We start from the raw sequence: 18,956 nt of genomic DNA on the forward strand, positions 1-18,956 counted from the left end.
AATGTATATCCTTCATCTTTCCCTGAGCTCCAAAGGCAAGAGGGAAAAGCACTGGCAAGGATATAAGAACCAACACTTGAACAAATCAGCATCCAAAAAGCTGAGCAGAGGAGATRAAAGTTTTGATCCTGCGACTATCACAGCTCATAAGGCATGAATGTAAATAYTTAACCAAAGAAAGAATACTTACTAGAGTACATAGGTAATTAGGACTGTAATTAATATTGTGATAGTTAAGAAGTATACAGACCTGAGTTAACAATTTAATAGTCTATCTTTTAGAGGGCAGTTTCTAACTATACAGACAGTACAACATTTTCTTGAGAGATCCAATATGAGTATTAATATAAAGAAGAGAATGTGGTGCTACATATGATGCAACCTGATTGGAGTAAATTTGTTGCCTCAAAGTATTTAATGCTGAAAGAGGTAACATTCTGCTGTTTCAGAGATCACCTGTTAGTGCTCATTTACCCTGTTGGTGAACACTGCATTAGAAAAAGTGTGATCAGAGGGCAGAGGTCCCCAACCATTACAAAATTGCTTTCTAACACAAGCAAAGAAGTCTGTATCCACGGACAAAGCAGACCTGAGRTGAAAAGTTTCACTGTATTCCAGTGAAGGAACCTGAGTCCTCTTTTTGCTGAATATCCTTGCACTGAATGAAGAATATCYTCTTGCTAAAATAAAATTGTCTATAGTAATCAGCTGTGGAAGTACGGCATATACACATGGACGTAAAGCTTGCTAAGTAAGTACAATGAAGGGTGAACTGTAGAAGGGATAACTGAAGTACTGACAAGTGTTCAAATTTTGGGCTCACTGAATTAGGATTGTAAGAGATCAGAATTTCCAATAGGCCACAATAAAACTGGATTTTTGTTTCTGTAAGACTGCTTTTTTCCACTACGGCAATCTTCACCGTCTGCTAATGTTATTCATAGATGAGACTTTGTACCCAGAAGTACTCATCCTCACCCCAGGCTTCTGATCGACTCGCCCTAGCACCATCTGTCTATGTTTGTTCAGAGTCCAAGATACTCCAGGAGCCACATCACTATGAATTTACTTCAACTTGCTATCCATACAGAGCATAATCAGAAAAAAGGAAGAGATAAGTGAATTTCCTTCTTCCGTAAAATCAGTATTACTGCTACTACGATCACAGAAAGCCAGCCCATGTAGAAGCAAATGGGAATGATTATACTGAGAAATTAGAAAGATCCATCTATCTGTAAAACAGCAGAGCTGTCTGAGGGTTTCATAATAGAACTGTTTTGAGGATCATTCTCCTTTTGGAACATAATTTAGATGTTTTATGTATCTGTTCAGTCATCCTCAATCTCTAAGACCAAAACTCTAGTTTTGAAGTGAAGACTGCCACCACGTCACAACAATCGGCACCTGGTGATGAAGGACAACGGCCTCATCTTGTTTGTCTTCCCTATCCTTGTGGAAGCAGTGAATGGGGCAGAGCTCCACATCCTATAGTCAGCCTCTTCCAAATCAGTATGATCCCTTCCTGCCTGAAATAAGAGAAGATTAAAGTGATACTTCCTCCGCTAGTCTTGCTGCTCCCTGCTTAGATTACGGCATGAACACTGCACTTTATTTATATCTAATGCACTGGCCAAACACTCCAAACAATTCCTTACTAAAGGAATAGAAGAGGAGAATGGTGAAAAACACTACTCAACCTTGCTTACCCCAGCACACATGCACACCAAAAACACCAGAAATAAAGCCATGTAACTGAGAGAACAATCCCTTCCAAAGGCAAAGGACAACACTGGTTCATAGCTTACTAATTTAACAGAAATGTTACTGAAAGGAATTGTTCATTTACAAGGATTTAACTAACATATGGACTCTTCTTCAGAAAAGCTCTGCAGCTGAGAAGCCTATTTCTAGCAAACCTAATTGTGTTTTCTGTCTCCAGGGAACAGGAATTCCCCAGACATTAATGACCAACAGGTCTGCTCTCAACCTTAAGTTAGCAAAAATACCAATTCCTGCGTGAAACTTACCATGAAAAATAACCTTACTTTCCTCTGGAATCATTAAAATTTGGAAATGCTCAACACTTCATAGTAGTACTCAGCACTACCTGGAACTGTGTCACTTACAGAAGTCATTTGCAGAGGTGCRAAGTGTTTTCTGTGCTTGCTTTCAGTAGCAATCATAAAAATATAGGCCTTAAATCTAAGAACTGGCCTTGGTGAAGTGTCAAACATCATTCAGTACTGAAGACACTAGATGGAGTTAAAAGGTATCCAACATTTGTAGTGTTATCATCATTAACTGGTACTGATTAAATGCTACTTCTTGCTTCTGAAATTGTAGTTCATAAATCAGATATTTTTCTTTTTAAAAATTTCACTTAATCCTTTGTTTGAGGATAGTTATGCAGTTAGGAAGTTCTAACTGATTCAACTATGATCACTAAATTTCTCCACTATCTTGACTCATTTTTTATTATGCTCTATTCAGGCTCTAAGATCAAATTTATACAATAGTAAAAGCTGTTAGTGATCACTTAAGAACAGTCTCTACTTTCAGTGAAAAAAAATTATTCACAATACTTTTTATCCCAAGTTATCATTCATTAAAACTACCATTCTGGAAGCCTTATTTATTACTTGAAACACTACTGATTTTAGAAATTTGATGTATTTGAAACATATTACAGAACTTTCTTAAAGACATGAGTCTAGTGAATTTAGTGTCTAAGTCCCACCTCATGAAAGCATGTGCACAGGAATGTACCATAGACAATACTGACAACAGTAACTGATGTCCATGGGGAAGAAAACAGTAATAAGGTGGATGAGGCCAGAGAGCCAGAAGTAAATATACTGGGCGATAAAACTCTTGGCAGGGTGAGATGAGCATAGAAGTCTTYGAACTAGAAAAAGGGAAATCTTGAGTTTGAAAAAGACAAGCTATGAAAATATTTATTTTATTGAAAGGAACTGTCTCAGCTGATCAGAACCCAGAAATACAGCAGTTACGAACCACAAYTGCATGGTACAGATCTGAATTCTCTACACACCTGCAGGGGTTCTGTCTGCATGTTCACCATACAACACAGGAATCTGTGCACTCTGACTTCCGCTGCCAGAAGCTAGTGTGTAAGGCTGTGATAAAGACAACTGGCTCACCTTTCAGAGTCGCAAATATACACACATTCATGCTCATTTTAGATTCTTCCTGTTACATAACTGTACTTTTATTTACAAGGACATTTAAAACACTTTCTTCATACACTCAAAAAAATGAAAAAATATTGTTATTTATGATCTATTTTGCAAAAAATGACATTTCCTTACACGAATCTGGGATGCCTGTTACCTCATTAATTACAACATCTTGAGCTGACAAATACCTTGGTCTGCTTTAAGTTGCTATAGAAAGTACTGTTACCACTGCTAAATGGTCTTCAAATTGTTGCAGAAACAGGAGTTTTTCATCAACTTTTATCTTTACACCTTCCAGTCATGCAACAAGCATAGTCTGGCTGTACCATAGATATTTTTCCTTTAAGTTTCAGATTCTCTATGCAGATACACCACACAACTACTGAGCTCCCAAGCTTCCCTTTTGTTTCAAGCACCCTACCTTTCCCGTATSATATAGTTTTTTGTTGGTCTTACATTCTCAACAGCAGTGTCGAATGTGTTAGAAATATTTAATAGATGACAAAAGATGATTTAAGGCATCAGTGACTTRAGATAGTATAAAGCCTACTGAAATTCAGGCTATGGTATTCACTACATTCACAATAAATCCTAGAGAATCATGAGCCTGAACAGCACCCATCAACGTCACACCACTTCCCGTGTTCCTTATTTTCTACCCAAGTATCAGATGGATCACAAATTCTCCCCGCTTTAATTTTCTCTTCAGCTGACAATAGTTTGTATCAATCTGAGATCAACATCACCAGAATATATTGTCTTTTTCTTTTCTTTTGCTCAGTCTTTTGTCAAGCTGTCTCTCTGAATTTGACTAGGAAATTAAATTAAATTAAACTAACTTAAGCTAACAAAGTAACTGCTCTGTGTCTGTTTGTGTCACCTAATATTTCTTTGGTTAAAAAATACTTAAAGAAAGCTAATTTTATAACATCTGATTTTCCTGAATACTCGCATTAATAAAAAAGATTTATATCATGMATGTTTATTTAAAATTAAGATTTAATTCATAAAAATATTCTATATATAGCACCTGCCATGGGTGCACTAAGTAGTTACTTCTAAATAAAAATCCAGGCACTACAATGTGACTCAAACTTTTCAACAGTTAATAATGATCTACATTTCCATATATACCCTATGAAAGTGAGTTTGCCCTTTGTAAAAATTGAAACCTTTCAACATTTCCAGGAAGTTTTAGTCAGATTGCCTCAGCAAAAATAGATACTTCCTTTACCATTTGAATCCCTGGCATATACAAAAGAGGAAATGAAGGAGCAGATATCTGTAATGGAACTGAAAATTGCATGGGAAATTAGGCAGTAGCATGTTAGAGGAGAGAAATAAAAATGCAAATACTGGATATTTTGCCCTTCAGAAGTAGGAGTATGAGGGTTCTTCCACACCTAGCACTAGAAACAAGGATAGGGATTATAATAACTTCTGCATGTTGTTGTACATTCAAATGATAGTTTACAATCTAAAATGATCATGCACTTTAAGAAAAGCAAGGTTCAGTATATACATGTTAAAAACACCTTGTTCTGTTTTTAAAACCAGTGACCATTTTAAATAAAACCAGAGGTCCTGGGACAAGCCATATTTGAAGTACAGGAAGGTTCACATCACTTTTACCCACGAAAAAGTTTGTCCAACCACCTTAAGGAAAAGCACTTTAAACTATTAGGAATTATAGCCAGTAGAATATAGCAGGTGTGATATGATCTTCTTTAGAAGTTTGGACCTTCCTAAACCAAGATTTGCTATGTATCATATACACTGAATTTGCCAAGTGACCTTTATCATCAGTTCTTCATGGAATGACATGCAAACGTCTTTTTTTGAAAGCAACAAAAAATATAATGCATCATGGTTATGCCCAAGGCCAAAGGAGTGGATAGCCTCCAAATCTTGAAAGAATCCCTTCTGCCAGTATCACGAAGGCAGAATCCACTGGAAACTTAGGTCAGTCATTCACCTACATGCTTAACATGTTCTTCCCTTATTATGGAAAGAGCATCATTTCTGTTTTATTTGAGTTAAGCTTAAGCCAGCATTTTCTAAATCTATATGCTTATCTCATTCAGGCAACCTGTCATCCCCCAAGGGGTACTGTCCCTTCCTTTTGGAAAGCAGTTCAAAGCAGGATGTTGTCAGCATATTGGTAGCACCACAGCCCATGACATCCATGACCTCTCTGAGAAGTTTCAAAAATCATACCTGAGAGAAAATTTCCCTCATACAAAGCTTTTAAGAGGTGCTTCATGTTGTACAAAATACTGTAGTCTGYTTTAAACAGGAGTGAGTTTATTTACACCTGTATATATTTACATATATACATTTGGAAACACATTGTTCTTCAGTTGGATAGATTTTTTTTAAGTCCTATCTTGCAAAACAAATAATTTCTARAGATTTTTGGTACATATACCAGATACAGCTTTCTTTCAGCTTCTTTCCAACCCTTCCTTACTCATGAGCAGAATCATTTTCCTTTATCGCTATTTTATTCAACTACTAATTTGAGTAAAAACTATACATTTGGAATAACTCACTCTGGAAGCTTTGGGAGTTTTTCTTTTCATCCTTTTTTGCCATTAATGCTAACTTCATCCAGCAATTCACAGCTAAGTATTTTTCATTCTATTTTTCTCTTTCTATTTGCAAGAGACTTTTTCTCTTTTTAACCCCTGATCCTCAAGGAATTCCTCAATATACCATACTACCTAGTTTTTGTTTAAAGATGACTTTTTGTTTCATAAATAGAAATCTTCTTAAACAACAGATTCATCAAATTGTCCCCAATAGGATGTTTTTTAATTCCTTGTTAATAAGAGTTCTTGACTTATCAAACATGTAAAATCTAGTACCTCTGAAAAAATAACAAATAGCTAGTATTTTGGGGTTAAATAACAAATTTGTAACAAATACATATTAATATATAAATATAAATAATAAATGATTGGTGTATAATGTATCAAATATATAATAAATGTGATAAATAGCAAATAGCATTTTGTGGGTTCATCTTTCATCTGTGTTATGTATGTTTAAGATTAAAATAGATCGGTTAGATTAAAAGTGGAATACATTTATGATCACTGTATTTATCTGTCCCTATCACATTTATCTTTGCCTGAGATCTACCATGTTTGTGCCTACTATCTTCACCTCACTAATATTGCAAACAATATAACCAAATAAACCCTCCTCATACAAAATATTACAAGGAAAAAAATCTGAAAAAGACCTAATGCATCATTACAAGTCAGCCAACTATAATTTCATGCTGCAAACCACAAACTTAACAGTATTGTAATATTAAGGTTAATGATCAGCCATCAGAAGCACCCAGCRCAAGTTGTTTAGGTACCTCACAGTTTCTTTGTTATGGGGATGAAAACAGTTTTACAATTAAGAAGGTATTTTGTGGAAGTACAGTATTTGACTTTGAGATAGCGACAATATCCTTGTTTCATTTTTTTATACTGCAAATTATAATTTTAGTTTCAGCTCATTTACTCTGTTTTATTTCCACCTTCCTGTCTAATAAACACAATGAGTGCTAGATTTCTCATGACTCCAGTTTCACAAATGCATAGGCTGCAGAGATAAATATTTTTCTTAAAGAGAAAAATGTAAGTGGTAAGTAGTCTTTTAAATAGTTCTATTAAAAAACATACTGAACAGGAACTACACAGACTGCAAAAGAACCTGCTGACTGTATACACTCTAAATTTTATTAAATAGTTCTTTATGCGGGCTATTATCACATTTGGAGTAGATAATCTGATGAAATTCAAAGCTACCTAGTGGCTGACAATCACATTGTTATATAGTAAATTTAGAATACTAGCAATAATGATCCATTGATTTATCTAAGTATTTGAAAAATGCCAATGTATTTTAACTATATTTCATTAGACATTCTTATAAATGGAGCAATCTATTTCAAAGATTGCTTCAGTTCAGGCACTGACTAAAGTGTCCACTAATATTTCCTTACTGAACATTTCTAACTTTATCAAGAAAATAATGTACCTAATCTAAGAAAGTCTATTTGTCAAATGCTTCTTTTGGGAACTAGTAAAACTAAACTCACATCATAAATAGAAAAAAAAATACTGTATCTAATAATGTTTTGCAGTTGATTTTGCTCTTTTGCTCAACTTTACACGAAAGTGATTCAAAGGAGATAAATGATTAAAGCCATTGTCTTCTTTATAAATACAGTGCAAATTGGTTATATGACACATGTTCACATTTAATTTTTTTCTATTATGCCTGGAGTCAKTTTATACAAACAGGACAGAACATACATAACAAAATTATGAATGTGATCATAGTGAATGAACATACATTGTAAAAATCAGGTGTTACTCAACACTTCCATTAGCAAAAGAATTAGAGTGTAAAAATCAAGTATTCTTGATGGATAGTTTCTTTCAGTTGGATTTTTTTTTCATATGAACTTCCATAAAAATGTATCTCCTTGAGGCTACAAGTCTGGTTTGCTGGACTTTCAACAAAAAAAAATCATTTAGCTTATAGAGAAAAATGTAGGAAGAAGTTTGACTAAGTATCATTTTGTAGCAATTGTCAATTTCCCTGTAATGATAACACAACTCCTGGAAAAACACACAAATATCTATTTATTAACATGTCATTTTTAGCAAAGTCCATTCAATTAAATTTGTTTAGCTTCATATATATTTTTTGCTATTACTGGTAAGCACTATATTTTTTCCCTCCGAGAATTACTCTAGTGAATATATGAAAAGGCAATCAATTATTTATATATATTTATATTAAGTATAATGCCTTATTTATTTAAAATATTTTAATGTCCTTAGACACAGGCTGCATTTTTTCTACACACTGTTTATTAATAACATCCTCATAATTATCAAAACAAGAAGAAAGGCTCACTTCCTGCAGCCTTACAGTTCTTAGCAAGCTACGAAGCAAACATTGACAGAGTGCCAGCCTGAAAACAAATAATTTTTTCATAGGAAACGGAGGAAAAAAGTCATATTTTGGATACTTCTTTAAGCAGTAAACTTTAGAAACTTTCTTTCCTAAATCCACTGAGAGCTCATACCCTGACCAGCGTGTGTGACTCTGGTCACCCTTTTCTCAAAAAGATCTAGTAGAATTTTTAGAAGGAGACAGCAAGGCAACATGGATGATCAGAAGCACTGAGTTCCCTTCATATAAAGAGAAACTCTGACTCTTCAGCTTAAAGAGATGACTGAATGAACATGATAGAAATGGGTAAAGATCACGAACAGCATAGAGGAAGTGTCTAAGGAATTACTATTATTTCTCACAACCTAAGAATAGGAGTCCCCCAATGAAATTAATAGGCAGTACGTTTAAAGAAAACAAAGGTCACAACTTTTCCACAAAGTATGTAATTAGATAGTGAAATTCATTTTCCCCAACTTCTGAAGCAGCTAAAAATATAAACACGTTCAAAACAGGACTGGATATTTATGGCAGATAGATTCCAAAGGGCTATGAAATAAATACAAAAATAAGGATGTTGCCTTCAGCTCAGGAACCACCACAATACCGGAAGTTGAGAAGTTCTATCAGGGGAAGAATTAGTCTATGCATGCCCTGCTTCTTATATGCATTCTTAAATATCCATTACTTGGCACTGTCCAATACACAATACTAGACTAGATGGATCTTTAGTGCCACCTAGCATGGGAATTCCTTTGTTCTAATGGGAGCTTAATGAAACTACATAATCTTTCAAGATTCTTAAAAAACAAAGATAAAAACTCCAAGGCAAAACCTTGGGACACACAGAGCACTAGCAAATCCTAAGGAGGAACATCGGAATATAACTTTTACAAAATATGCCATATATGTTTGAAGAAACAAAAACTGACAGGCTAATCGTTGAGCATTAGAAACAGCTGTTTCAGTGGGTAGCTTAGGATTTCTACTCYCTAAGGATGCTGACACAGAAATATCTTGAATATCTGAGGTAAAATTCATGACKAAGAGCTGGAGATAAAGCATTCCTCATAAAGGAACGCTAGATACGGAAAGCTTCCRAAGCATGCAGACTAATCCTGCGCTTGCCCATGATAAGGACATGTGGTCAACTCTCATTCAAAAATACTTTCATCAGGGCAAAAATAAAATTCATAATATATGAATTACCTATGTTCTCAACCACTGCCATGCCTCCTTCTCTGCCTTCTCCCACCACATTGGTCYTCCCCGGATTAACTGTACTGCTGACAGTTTTTTATCAGAAAAGTTAGATAGCTAAACATATGTTAAAATCCATTACAGACTCAGATACTGATACTAAGGAGAAAATGCCCCTTACTTATGGATAGTGGTAGAAATTTCTCAAGACATACAGAGTTCCATGCTGCTCCATAGTGTCCCATAATGATCTAGGTAAAACAGTCCTCTGCAAGCCATTAAAGGCAGAAAAAATAAATAAATGAAAAATGTGTATTATTAGGACTTCTCTTCTAGTTTCTCCCTGAAAACTTGCAACAATCATAAAAATAAATCACATTCACTATTAAATTCATGATATGATCACAAATAAATAGTGCTGGAAGATGCTTTAAAAAGTCACTTAGYCCATTCTCTTGCCCCCAGGCAGATCAACACCACTTGTCTGTTCTAATAGATATTTATCTAATCCTCTCTTTAAGATTTTCAGTAACACAGCTTCCACAGAATTCCTAGGCATTTTAAGTCTTCTTACCATTAAAAAAGTTTTCTTCATCCCTAATTCAATTTAAGTTTATTACTTTCTGCTTGACCATCACACACAAGAAAAAGAGATTATTCCTTTTTCAACTTTCTACGTATTTCTGCATACAAGTTACATAGTGATTTTCTACATATTTAAAGATTTGTCCATCTCCTTCATCCTTTGTGATTTTCTCTTCAGTAGGCTAAATAACCTCAACTCTTCAATGCTTCTCCATGTGCCATGGTGTGTAAACATCTGATTATTCATTCTTCTGAATGAATTCTAACTCCACATCTTGTACAGTGTCCAAAACTGGGCACACTATTCCAGGTGAGACCTTACTAAAGCTTAGTAGAATGAAAAGAATACTTCGCAGCACTTCCAAGCTATTGTCTAAACATCCCAGTATGGTATTTATCTTTTTCATAATTCTGACTCTGGTTCAGCTTAAATGCTATTACGGCTCCCATATTCTTTTCTGAAGAACTGCTACAGTTGTTCTCTATCCTGCATCAATTGCATAAATTACCCCTATCTAATTGCAGTACTTTGAACTTACCCTTTGGAATAGTGTTATAATCCTACTGAACAGCATTGTAACATAGAAACTGTAATTCTTGATTTTTCAGATAGTTTCAGAATCTAATTCTGCTATCAAGTGTCACATTTTTCTCAGCCTTTTTCCAGCTGTAAATTCAGTAACTATGTATCTTAATTCATTTTCTAGGTTTTTAATGAAAAAAACTGAACAAAGGTGGTTCCCAAAGAGACCACTGTAGAGCCCTGTTCAAAAAACTCCTTCCATTATGATAGTAAACTATTTATAAATATTTTTGGCCACTATAATTCAACTGTTTACATTGAATATATAGTATTTTCAGTTTCTTCAAAGCCATATGCTTCATACAGAGAACACTAGTAAGCAGAAAAAGTTTACTGCACTGAGAAAACTGGAAAGACTAAGGAAGAACTGAGATTTCATGAACAAAATTGAGTACTGCCAGTACCTAAAAATAACCAATAAAAAAACCCAATTATTAATATGTAATCTTAGATATAAGTGAATTAAAATTTACGCAAGTCTAGCAGAACCAGAGCTTAAAATAAAACATTCCTTTATAGAAACTCAATTTTACAGCTTATTTCTCTATTTAACTTTGTGAAAATTTCTAACTACTTATTTTGAAAAAAAATAATTAACAGTTTTCATGGACTAGAAGTATGAAACTCCATTTACATACATATATTTTAAAATAAACTAAAATAGATTTTGCCTGAAAAGTATTTAGTAACAAATAAAGTGCATGTTTTACCATTTATGCATGGGTTCAAAAGCAAACTATTTTTTTCCTATTACGTGAACTCACAAGATGATACATTTTGCAATAAAGCAAACATAAAAGTTAAACTTAAATAACACCAAAAGGAAGATTTATAGAATTTTTAAATTTTAAAATAAAAAATATTTTCAGTTTCTCATTATTAAAAGAATGTTTTCAGTCCTATTCTATAATTTCTACCCTAAAACTGAATCTCCTAGCTTTGCCAGTTTCTGTTAAACCTTAACATTTTCAGATAGCAAGAAAAGTAAAATTTGCATATGGCTCTCATACTGCCTTGGCGTTGTTAAAGATTAATGAATGAAATACTGGCCCCACCAAAGTCAAAACTGCCCTTGACTTTGACAGAACTAAGATTTCACTGTGTATCTGCTAAAGTTCTGAAGCTTTACAGATATTTGAGACGAAAAAATGAAACTAAAATTTTCTTGGTCCTTAAAAATACCCTCCAATGTATTATGTAGATTTGTATAGCATCTTATGCACAAATCTATGTCACAACCACTGTGTATGGGCATAGACATCCTACATATAACACTACATGTCTTATCATTAAAGCTCCTCATGCACAGAATACACATTTTACTAGGAGTTCCATGTATGGAGATTTGCAGAAAAAGGCCAATGGAGCAGTAGTAGCTCCTAAGATTGTATTCTAACTAAATCACTGAAGTTACTGCTGAAGAGGTCAGACTTGATTTTCAGTTCTCCCATTGCCAATCAGAGGTTAGAAAGCAAAGGCAGTGTCAGCTTGTAAAATGCCCTCAGCAGGATATTCTAAATGGGCAATTATTATAAACATACTCTCCAGTATGTTTTAATGCTACACAGAGATTACTTAGTCTACAGAGAGCAGCTTACTTACGTCTGGGGCTCCTTTTCATTTTGCTGTTTTTGCTGTGGTTGAAGAACGTTATTTACCAGCTCAGTAATCCCACTAAAGGGAAACCACCTGTTTAAATAAGCAAATAATGTGACTGAATAACCAAATAAAACCACACTAAATTAATGTTTTCTTATCCAGTAATAATAGAAATATACAGGCGGAAAAGCTAGAGCCAATGGGAATGTTAGCTGCAATACTAAGTCAGCCACTAAGGATGTAAGGGAAGTAAGTCTTACAGTTATCAGTTCACAAGCAGGCAGCAAGAACCTACATCCAACTAACACGTGGATGAAGTAAGAAGCTGCAGGCAGCTCTCTTACAAGCCAGTCAGGAAGCAGATGACAAACTAACTGCAGCCCACCAGGTATTAGTGAAAGCTAATACCATCAAAGGTGCAGAAAGCAGAAAATGGCAAAGGTAGAAAAGTCAAGCCTACTGCACTTTTAAGATATTTTACTTACTGTGTCAGTTGTGGTTTTTGTTCTTCTTTGACCCTAAAAAGATAAGTTTGCACAACTGAGTGCAACATGCTGTAAAACAACTACTCTGAAGTTCTATCACCTGTATCAAATGGGCAGGAAAAGATCTTACTTTGAGTCAGAAGGTATTCCTTTAATATTTGTTAAATATTTATATTGTATAAATGGTATCCTGTGCTTTTTTTTTCCATTAAAGATTAAAAATGAGGGAAATCCAAGCACCTAAAATTTTTAGTTACAATGTGAAATTGGTTACTGCTACTGATTTCTAATCCTATGGACAGAGTATCGTGATAGAGCATTTTAGCAATGTATTTAACTATAAATGCAAGGAAGGTGCTTTAATTGTAAGTTAACCATAATCTGCTTTTTATATTTTTATTTACAATCAAATTATCTACCATATTTCAAAGTGAATTTAAAATATGGAACAAGTCATTTAAAACATAAAACCCTAAACTAATAGATTAAAGAAAAATCAGTATTGTAGATGGCAGACAAATTGGCTCTAAAAACCTAGGAAGCCTTTCAAGTAAAATGCTAAATTGCTAAATGAAATAATTACGTAGTGCATACAACAGGTCAGATACTATTGATGAATATTTGTCCACCTGCTTTAGGGAAACAATCAGTCTGAAATACATGCTTTACTTTGAGTGTGTAAGCATAAYTGCTCTCCACACAACTCAAGGACAAAGACATTCATACGAGTATTCACATCCTATAATTGTAGGTATCTATTTTAAATATCAAGTTAGTATATAGTATATATTCAATAAAAACAACAGGCTTCTAGCTTAGAAGTCTGGAATTTCCTTCTGGAGAAGGCTCCCTTACGGGAGTGCAAGCTCCTAATTTAAGCAGATGCTTAAACCTGGACAGAATGTTAAAGCAGCTCACAAAACCAGCTCCACACCTCCTGCTCCGTATCATTATCAAAGTGAGTAACACTATAAAGGGGGTGACTGGACAAGAACTAAACAAGAAAAGGAGACACTAAGATACACTAAAAACCTTTCAAAAGTTACTACAGAAAGGGAAAACTGAACATGCAACACAGTAAAATGTGTTCTGGCATGGCTTGCCTCTTCAGCATACAAAAATATATGTTCCAGTGCAAAAATCTGGCAAATACACTCTTAAATTAAGAAATACAGAAATTAAAATTCTTCATGCAGTCTCAACTCCACTCTACCATGCATCACAATTTTAATATTATCTTTAATCAAGAGATCCCATACTAGATCTTTCTACACAGAAGATTCAAATATATGGGAGAGAATTGAATACACAACTCCTGCATTAGGCAGCTTTAGAAATCTAATTCAGAATCCCCAATGTTAAGAGCCTAAATGCTCTATATGATCAAACATGAGAAGAAAACACTTCCAGAGGATGACTCAGAGCTCCTAAACTGTATGACTACAGCTAGATAATGTAAATTATAGAATCATAGAATCAGTAAGGTTGGAAGGGACCTCTGGAGATCATCTAGTACAACCTCCCCGCTCAGCAGGGTCACCTACAGCATGGTAGACAGGGCTGCATCCAGGCGGGCCTTGAAGATCTCCAGAGAAGGAGACTCCACAACCCCTCTGGGCAACCTGCTCCAGTGCTCCGTCACTCTCACAGGGAAGAAATTCCCCCTCACAGTCAGGAGGAACTTCCTGGGCTTCAATTTCTGCCCATTGCCTCTTGTCCTGTCACATGGGACAACTGAAAAGAGTTTGTCCCCGTCCCCTTGACGCCCTCCCTTCAGGTACTTGTACACATTGATCAGATCCCCCCTCAGCCTTCTCTTCCCCAGGCTGAACAGGCCCAGCTCTCACAGCCATTCCTCTTAGGGCAGATGCTCCAGCCCTCTGATCGTCTTTGTACCCTACGCTGGACTCCCTCCAGTAGCTCCATGTCTCTCTTGTACTGGGGAGCCCAGAACTGGACACAGTACTCGAGATGAGGCCTCACCGGGGATGAGTAGAGGGGCAGGATCACCTCCCTCCACCTGCTGCCAACACTCTTCTTAATGCACACAAGGATACCACTGACTTTCTTGGCCACAAGGGCACATTGCTGGCTCATCGTCAACTTGTCATCCACCAGCACTCCCAGGTCCTTCTCTGCAGAGCTGCTCTCCASAAGGTCAGCCCCCAGCCTGTCCTGGTGCTTACGGTTATTTTTCCCTAGGKGCAGGACTCTGCGCTTGCCCTTGTTGAACCTCAGGAGGTTCCTCTCTGCCCAGCTCTCCAGCCTGGCCAGGTCTCTCTGAATGGCAGCACAGCCCTCTGGTGTGTCAGCCCCTCCTCCCAGCTTGGTATCATCAGCAAACTTGCTGAGGAGGCACTCTGTCCCCTCATCCAGGTCACTAAGGAGGAAGCTGAACAGGATGGGACCCAGTACTGAGCCCTGGGGGATGCCACTAGCCACAGGCCTCCAACTGGACTCCACACCACTGATGACGACTCTCTGAGCTCTGCCTTTCAGCCAGTTCTCAATCCACCTCACTGAACAAAAAAAAATGAATTGTAGTTACTCAGTGGTTTCTTACATTCTTTTCAATATGTGCTCCAAAACATATTTACTGGACATTTTTAAATTACTTTATTTCCTTGTGATTTTTTCTATTGAACTAAACAAATATAACCTGAGTGCTTTAGATGATCAGATTACAATCAACGTCTTTCCTATGKACAGTGACTATGGCCTCTTTTTCAGATGCAGAACTGAAACCAAAATAGCATAAGATCAAAACTGGCAATAGTATGAGCCAATTCTGAACTTCATTTGAAATCTTGGGGTGGGGGTGCGGGTGGTTCAAGAGAATTTAGCATCTTAAAGTAATTGTGTATGTTCAGTGACTTCAACAGAGCAGTAAATTGTTGGTGGTTTTGGAAACCTTACAATGGGATTTTCAGTTTAGCATTCACTATATCAAAATCTTTACCCATTAGTAGACACCTTGAAAATCTGTAGCTAAAATGATTTTCCCAGTGTTTTAGAGGAACTCTGTTTTCTAAGTCAGGATATTCCACAATTCAAAATACATCTACTATTAAAATCCTTCTATAGTTCTGCAGCTTATCCATTATACACTTTCCAACATCGCAGTTATGTAAGGGCAACATCTTCCTTCATTGTATTAACTATGACACATTCCTTGAGTACCATACACTCATCCTCTAGTCCACAGACTAGGCAAGGATCTTCCCTGACTCTGTAACAACAGTGGAGGGGAAGTTATAATTTGAAAAGAAATAAGGAAAAACATCTACAGAAAAGCAGATTCTATCATATCAGACCGAACAACTATAAGCCTTGTGGACTGACATGCCTGGAACCCTCAGGTGTGCAGCACAGACATTTAGCACTCAGGTCATGGAACAGATCAGGATTCTGGATCTAAGCCATCAAACCACAGGTTAATGCCCTGTTACYATCTTTCCAGAAGACTCTTCAATCAGATGAAACTAGGAGAACAAACTGTAATAACTGAACAGAAGTAATGACACATTATACAAAACACAAACAACATATTTTTAACACAAGTTTAAATAGCCTTTTCTAGAGAAAAGAGGACTGAGGGGACTCAGGATTCTGAAATCCTGCCTATATATTATATATACAGAGGTATTTTCTTTTAAGAAATGCCTTATGTTTTCCTMCTCTGCATTCAAAAATCAGTAGTTAGTCATTCCTTACCAGAATTGGTTTGACACTTCAAAAAAAGAGTTCATTTACTCAACACAGACCAACTGAAAAACCCTGAACAGTATGACTGCATACTACTTCTTTCAAACTACCTGTCTTCATTTTACCCTTTCACATCATTTCAATCTTATCCTCTGGACACTCAGCTAAGAACAATGCCAGTCCTAGTTATTCACCAGAACCTATTTCCAATCACTACCAGCTTACTAYATCCACTATCAGGCATCGGACAATCTGGCTAATCAACAATGACAATATAGTCCAACAGTATGCCACTAAACACATTATTACCCATTTTCAATTTTGATTTCTGTCACAATGGGATTTCACTCAACACTTTCTGCAAGCACCAAATTCATTCTAAAATGTTAAAAGAATTGGAAGCCTTTATCAGTTCACATTTTTTTTTTTTTTGTGGAGATCGTAACTTCATATACTGCATCATTGCTTCACTTGAAAAAAAAGAAAAATAATTTTTCTACTTATCAACAATAAAGAATTTTTGGACTGTACACTATGTTGTCTGGAACCTCTGCCCTTCCTCGTTTCTCTGCAAACCTAAACGGTGCAAGTGCCACACACCTTTGATCTTCCAGGAGGTAGGTCATCAGGTTAATCTCAAGTTTTAGTAAACACTGTTTGATATTAGATCCTTTCTCTGTACAGATTATTTCCTCAAAGACTACAGCTATCGCAGTAGCTCCACTGGCAGGGAGAATGAACAGGATGGGGGACCTACACATACATCATTACAAAGTGAATTAAACTGAGTGTTGTCCTCAGGATTTGCATTTGTTCATCTTTGCATTCCAGATCCCTTTAGTCCAGATGACAACAAAGAGCCAGCAACTAACTCAACAGTTGAGATGTCTACACTCAGGCTTTCCAGGGAAGATTTTACCCTCTTTTTTCAATAATTGTCTCCAATTATTAGCAAATTTGAACTATTTCAAGATCATCTGATAATTAGCAGTATAATCTCAATGTAAACACAGAAAGGCATAAAGTAAAGACAGAACTATAAATTCAGTTTATGGACTTTAAGCATTTTTAAATAAAATGGATGTCTATACATGGATCTATTAATAATTCACAGAACTACTCTAACTATAGCATACTACGATAAAGTAACACTATATACACTAACATTGTAAAAGTAAAAAGGATTATGCAAAAGCCAAGTCTTGTAAATAATAAAAAGAGGTTATCTCTCTGTGATGCTTGTGATACTTGCTATAAAAGAGATAGATCTTATAAAAGATCTGCGGCTAACAAACATCTATCACACAGATATTTTTAAAACCATGCCTTACAGTCCAATGCTTCCATCACTTGACCAAAGAAGTCTCTAAATCATCTGAAAGTCACGTAGATACCACATGCTTCAGGGCACACAGTTTTACAAAGACAATTCAATGTAAAACTCAAAAACAGATCAAAAAGATCAACTCTAGCTATCCTAATACACTACAATGTATAGGCAGACAATATACACTACAGAAAAGGTGCGTTCATGTTTGCGCTAATACACACGCATGCCTGTGAAATTCTGCAAAAACTTGATGTTTCAGACATGTGTTTACCACATTTGCAAAGGAGAAGAAATTACCCTTGCCATTGAAAATGTAAAACTTGGTATTAAATGAGCTGGCAGTTCTGCATCTTGCAACTCACCACTCACTTTCCTAAAGCTCTGATTACACTTCAAGGTAAGAGTAGAGATCCCTGCTGAATCCCTCCACAAAACTTGTCACAGATGAAAGATGAAATTACTAAGTGAATATCATGCAATAAAGAATAGCATTACCCAACATCAGCTGGGCTGAAGACTGCATGGGAATGTGGTAAAGAAAGAAAAAGAGAATGATTTCAGATTCTTTGGCATTTTTTAAAGATTCTGGTTAAGTTATACAACAGTCTGGCTAAGGAATTCATATATTTCCATTCTTACAGTATACGAACAATATATTTTCTTAAAATTATTTACCGATTTCCTGACATGTAGAAAAATCTCATCCTCAACATAGTCCAGAAAATGGCAGAGGAAGTGAAATAGGACTTAAATAGGTGATAGTTACATTCTCCTCCTCTCCTCCATTTCTTTATCCCTCCCTCCTCCCTCCTTTCTCTCTCTCACGAAAAAGGCAATCAGTGAATAACTGTGTTGAAACCACTGAGAGGATGCCAATTTCCTCGGACTAGAGTCTGTGCAGAGAAAGAGGGAGATGATCTGTTCCATCCACGTTCAGAGGTCTCCACCACCTTGTCCTAGAGCGCAAGGTCCGTTAACCCGTTTTCCTAGCTTTCCTGCTGTGGACTTTTTTTTTTTTTTTTTTTTGCATCTTCACAACAGTATTCCAACATATAATGATATTCCCTCCACAATAGGAAAACTAAGAAAAAGGATTAGCATGAAGTGACTATCTGCTCAGAAGTCTGAAGTCAAGACCCATGATATATATAACTCTGCATACATTCACTGTTGACAAAACAAAAAACAACTTTTGCAGCATTTAATATATTCTGCAGACCAGTCAGATTTACTTACCTCATTTACCTTGAATGATCACTTCCAGGAAAAGTAAGTTAAGCATCACTATTTMATAATAATTCAGTTAC

General features: G+C 35.9%; 1 protein-coding gene across 1 annotated transcript in view; it reads right to left on the reverse strand.

Annotated features, from left to right (window-relative positions):
* LOC146589411 (regulating synaptic membrane exocytosis protein 2-like) overlaps nucleotides 1-12,682 on the reverse strand; it is a 242,157-nt gene extending 229,475 nt beyond the window's left edge. The window contains exons 1-2 of the mRNA XM_085316248.1: nucleotides 12,615-12,682; nucleotides 12,133-12,219 (exon numbers count right to left, since the gene is read on the reverse strand). Of these exons, the coding sequence (XP_085172374.1) occupies nucleotides 12,133-12,219; nucleotides 12,615-12,682 (155 nt within the window). The remainder of the gene's footprint in view (nucleotides 1-12,132; nucleotides 12,220-12,614) is intronic.
* Nucleotides 12,683-18,956: the final 6,274 nt, after the last annotated feature.

The sequence above is a fragment of the Rhea americana genome, unplaced genomic scaffold (assembly GCF_003343005.1).
Source record: "Rhea americana isolate MKP2758 unplaced genomic scaffold, rheAme1 scaffold_46, whole genome shotgun sequence".
Lineage (NCBI taxonomy): Eukaryota > Metazoa > Chordata > Aves > Rheiformes > Rheidae > Rhea > Rhea americana.